Source organism: Aegilops tauschii, chromosome 4 (genome assembly GCF_002575655.3).
Source record: "Aegilops tauschii subsp. strangulata cultivar AL8/78 chromosome 4, Aet v6.0, whole genome shotgun sequence".
Taxonomy (NCBI): Eukaryota; Viridiplantae; Streptophyta; class Magnoliopsida; order Poales; family Poaceae; genus Aegilops; species Aegilops tauschii.
Window position 1 is genome coordinate 524,032,821 of NC_053038.3, and position 5,036 is coordinate 524,037,856.

Genomic DNA, 5,036 nt, shown 5'->3' on the forward strand with positions numbered 1-5,036 from the left:
TAGCTAACCCTTACAAAATCCTGGCAGAGTTCACTCTGAGGTTCATGAGCTTCTACGGATCTTCCATAGCGTAGAACTCGAGTAATTGTATGAAGGGGGTGATCCACTCTTTCCATCGAAATCATCTCCAAGTATTGTTGCACTTTAGGTAAATATAAGCAATGGCCTCTGCGTGCCTCTGAACCGGAGCACTTTATATGTTGATCCGCGTGTAAGATGAAGGGCCTGTGTTATCCGCGTTGTCTGTGCGAATTATGATAACGCACAGAACTTTTGTTTTGTTTTGTCTTGTTTTGAGAATGATAACGCACAGAACTTGGCATATGTGTGTGGATTGTGATGAAATTATACAAATATCAACTTCATACTCCCTCTGTAAACATATATAAGACATTTTAGATCGTATATAAGACGTTCTATCACTCAGAACGCAGCATTCCAAAGCATCATATAAGTGACTGTAAGTATTTTGTTAGGAGCGGAGTACTGATTTTGTAGCCACATTTGCTTGCTTACTTTTTGGGACACTTTGTTCCCTCAACATTTAACATGCAAATACCTGTCTGTATTGATTTTTTTATCATGATCTGATGATTATATCTAGCCCATAAAGATTCATCTCTCACTGCAAATTTTGTTGTTGTTGAGAAGACCTCCCACTGTTTTCTTAGAAAATCTCCCACTGCTATATGCTCCCTCCATCCCCAAATAGATGGCGTGAATTGAGTAAAGAAATCAATCCTTTTTAAGTTTGACCAAACATATATAAAAATATGTATATATGAAATTAATATCAATATATCCATCGTTAGATATATTTTTCATAATTTCCGCAAAAATGATATATTTTCATAATTTATTTGGACTATCGTGTACATGGGCCCAAAGGATTAAGCCTATAATGGGCTTGGGCTAAACGGAGAAGTAACCAACCGTAGTAAGATTAGGGAGTAGATGATATTTTAAGAGTCAATTACACCACTAGTGCCATAATTTGGCATGAAAAATCACTTTAGTGCCAAAACTTGTGACATACATTGAACAGGTGCTATAACTTGGCTTTGGCATACATATACGGTTGAACCCGTGATCTGCAGCATGAAGGGGTGTGCGCCCAACCAATGCACCAAGAACTGTTTTTACTTTTGGGAGGATACGCATCATATATATTCGTTACACCTTAAGCGGACCGGCCCATTTTGCACTGATATTTTTTTACAAAAATTGTAAATTATATGTAAGTTATAATTGTGTGTTATAAATAAAATAAATTTTATAATAAAAATGAATACTTTTATATAATACATAAATTTTTTGTTAAGAGCATGAACATTTTAAATATATATTAGAATTTTTGAAGTATATAGAAAAATATAAAATTACTTTAATTCTTTTATAAAATATGAAAATTATTATGTGCATAATTTTTTATTTATAATTTAATCATTTGGATAATTTATGGAATAATATGTGAATCATTGTACAATGTAATATTATTATTATATTATTTATAACATAATATTATAATTTATGTATTTAAATTTCTGAAAAAATAACGCTGCTGAATGGGGTCGTGGTCACGCGCACCTGATGACTACATGTTGGTTTGAATCCCAGTTAACTATTTTTACATTATATGAATATATGTTTCTAAATCATGAACACTTTTATAGACTATATGAGTATTTTTTTAAACTATGCGCATTTTTTAACTTATATACGCATTTATAAAAATATGTAGAAAATTTCTTAAAGCATGAACACTCTACATTAATATCTTGTTAAAACCGTGAAAATTTGAAACTTATCTAAATATTTATTAAAATATATAGAAAAATAAAAAATCTTAAAGCATGACATACGATTAAAAAAACTTCAGAATGGTGAAGGGTCTCCAGGTAGCTTACGGCCACATGATATATAACGTACGTTTTTAGTTAGAATATCAAATGCTTCTGTGCGCAATGGTTAGCCACCCGCCCCTTAATGCTGCAGGTCACGTGTTTGAATTCCATAGGCTATCATTTTTGCACATAATTTGCTACAGATGGACAAACACCTGTCAGGGATTTTACCGTGAGAAAAAGTATTCCGAGGGGTTTTCCATAAAATACCAGGCCACCCGCCCTATCTCTACCGTTCACTGGCCGACAGCGGGCCCCATGCCACGTGGTGCGCCCAGTCAGCACCATGTATGTATATGCACGTCAAAGCCAAGTTGTAGCACCAATTCAATGTATGTTGCAAGTTCTGGCACTAAAGTGATTTTCCACGCCAAGTTTTAGCACTGGTGGTGTAATTGACTCGTATTTTAAGTCAGATAATTAATATTCCCTCCGTTCATAAATATTTGTCTTTTTAAAGATTTCAAATGGACTACCACATACAGATGTATATAGACATATTTTAGAGTGTAAATTCACTTATTTTGCTTCGTATATAGTCACTTGTTGAAATATTTAGAAAGACGAATATTTAGGAACGGAGGGAGTAAGTTTGGAAGTTTTCCCTGAAAGAACAAATCAGTCCATGTGCATGCGCCCAAAGGCCAAATCATGTCTACTTAAGGCCCTCGGCCCGATGTCACCTTCACTTGCTATCCAGCTTGCTCCTACCCTAACAATGGCAGTGGCAGGTGCCTCACCTGTTCTCCAGCTCCTGCTCCAACAATGGCCGGTGATTCTAGCCATCCTCCTCGTCCCACTCTCCTTCCTCCTCCTTCGGGGCAGGTCGCGCTCCGGCCTAAAGCTGCCACCGGGCCCCATGAGGCTGCCTTTCGTGGGCAACCTGCACCAGATCGGGCGGCTGCCGCACCGGAGCCTGGCTGCGCTGGCCCGGCGGCACGGGCCTGTGATGATGCTGCGGCTGGGCATGGTGCCGACGGTGGTGCTGACGTCGCCGGAGGCGGCCCGGGAAGCCCTCAAGACCAAGGATGAGGACTGCAGCAGCCGTCCCCTGTCGGCAGGGCCAGGGCTGTTGTCCTACGGCTACAAGGACGTGGCCTTCTCGCCGTGGAGCGACTACGTCCGCGAGATGCGGAAGCTGTTCATCATCGAGCTGCTCAGCAGGCGGCGCGTGCAGGCTGCCTACTACGCGAGGGATGCGCAGGTTTTTTCTCCTTTTTTTTGACAGCTGCAACAATGAGAAGATCTCTTGTTCTCTCTGAGGGATGCAATGCAATGAGAAAATCCTGATTGAATGTTCTGATTATTTCAGATTGACAAGCTGGTGGAGACCCTCACCGTGCTGGGGCCGAACCCGGTACACCTGGACGCCCTCATCTTCGCCACCATGGACCGGATTGTGGGCTTGTTCGCGTTCGGCGAGAGCTACGCGGGGGAGCAGTTCAAGGGGCAGTTCGTGCCCTTGCTCAACGCAACCATGGACATGCTGGGTAGCTTCTCTGCCCAAGACTTCTTCCCCAACGCCGTTGGCCGCATCATCGACCGCATCACCGGCGTCAAGGCCCACCGCGAGAGGGTCTTCCGTCAGCTCGACCGCTTCTTTGAGCATATCATCGAGCAGTGCGATGGGAGAAAGGCCACCGGCGGCAGCGGATCGGACCTGGTGCAGGAGCTGCTGGACATCATGAAAAGGCCCGCCGCCTCCGCTGCAGGAACCTTCACCAGGGATCATGTCAAGGCCATTCTCATGGTAACTCTTTTTTTTTTTTTGAGAAAGATTCACATGGTAACTGGAGTAATTAACTAGTACTCTCCCCCTGTAAATAAATATCGATACATGCATGTAGGACGTTGTTTTAATCAACTACATCAAAATACGTCTTACCTTATTTTATTTTGTTATTACGGCGGGAACTAACAAGGGAGCGCTAATAATGCTGCACGTTTTGTTTGTTCCAGAACACATTCATTGGTAGCATTGACACCACCACAGTGACCATAACCTGGGCAATGGCAGAGCTGATTCGGAACCCAAGGGTTCTGACAAGGGTACAGCTTGAGATCAGGGCTGCCGCTGGAGGAGGCACCAGAGTGCACCAAGCTGACATGCCCAAAATGAGCTACCTGAGGATGGTGCTGTCCGAGACCCTACGGCTGCATCCCCCGGCGACCCTACTCGTCCCGAGAGAGACGCTGCGGCGGGTCCAGGTGGCTGGCTACGACATCCCGGCCAAGACCCAGGTCATTGTCAACGCGTGGGCCATCAGCAGGGACCCCTCCGCGTGGAAGGACCCCGAGGAGTTCAACCCGGAGCGGTTCCAGGACACGGACGTGGACTTCAATGGCAGCCACTTCGAGTTCATCCCCTTCGGCGCAGGCCGCCGGATCTGCCCCGGGCTGGCCATGGGGGTGGCAAACGCCGAGTACATCCTTGCCAACTTGCTCTACTGCTTCAACTGGGCGCTGCCCAACGGGGTGAGCCGGGAGGGTGTGAACATGGAGGAGGAAGGGGGGCTCACTTACCGGAAGAAGACACCACTCATGCTCGTGCCAACACGGTACCACCCAGCCCAGGAGAAAGAGGAGGAGTAGTAGTACTCACTTATTATGCTATATATTCTGTTCCTCCTCCGTTACTATTTGTTGTTGTTGTTGTTGTTGTTGTTGTTGTTGTTGTTGTTGTTGTTTATTTCAATAAATTAATATTAATAAAATTTCCTAATTCCGTTGCTCGTACATCTCAATTACGTGGTTATATATATTAATTTCATGCATATTGAAAAAAGTGCCACCAATAATCACATAATTTTAGTACTACATCAATTGATTATTTGGGATCATTTTATGTCACGTACGTACGATAATGTTTTGCTGGGGCATCTCAAATTACACAATTATATACGAATTAGAGGCATTTCAGAAAATGTTTCGCAAAATATATTAATTTCATGCATATTGAAAAAAGTGCCACCAATAATCACATAATTTTAGTACTACATCAATTGATTATTTGGGATCATTTTATGTCACGTACGTACGATAATGTTTTGCTGGGGCATCTCAAATTACACAATTATATACGAATTAGAGGCATTTCAGAAAATGTTTCGCAAATTATTACTGCATATAACT

At 42.8% G+C, this 5,036-nt stretch overlaps 1 protein-coding gene across 1 annotated transcript; it reads left to right on the forward strand.

The window, feature by feature from the left end:
• Positions 1–2,579: 2,579 nt before the first annotated feature.
• LOC109787604 (4-hydroxyphenylacetaldehyde oxime monooxygenase-like) lies at positions 2,580–4,640 on the forward strand. The gene is made up of 3 exons (XM_020346140.3): positions 2,580–3,108; positions 3,217–3,654; positions 3,864–4,640. Exons 1-3 carry the CDS (start codon positions 2,581–2,583, stop codon positions 4,494–4,496), a joined length of 1,599 nt encoding a protein of 532 aa, XP_020201729.2. The 5' UTR covers position 2,580; the 3' UTR covers positions 4,497–4,640.
• Positions 4,641–5,036: the final 396 nt, after the last annotated feature.

Bases quoted from the DNA above. Each gene is read 5' to 3' on its own strand.
- LOC109787604 (XM_020346140.3), top strand. From the start codon at position 2,581: ATGTCACCTTCACTTGCTATCCAGCTTGCTCCTACCCTAACAATGGCA. The intron at 3,109-3,216 runs GTTTTTTCTCCT...TGATTATTTCAG, and splicing joins ACTACGCGAGGGATGCGCAG to ATTGACAAGCTGGTGGAGAC. The intron at 3,655-3,863 runs GTAACTCTTTTT...TGTTTGTTCCAG, and splicing joins ATGTCAAGGCCATTCTCATG to AACACATTCATTGGTAGCAT.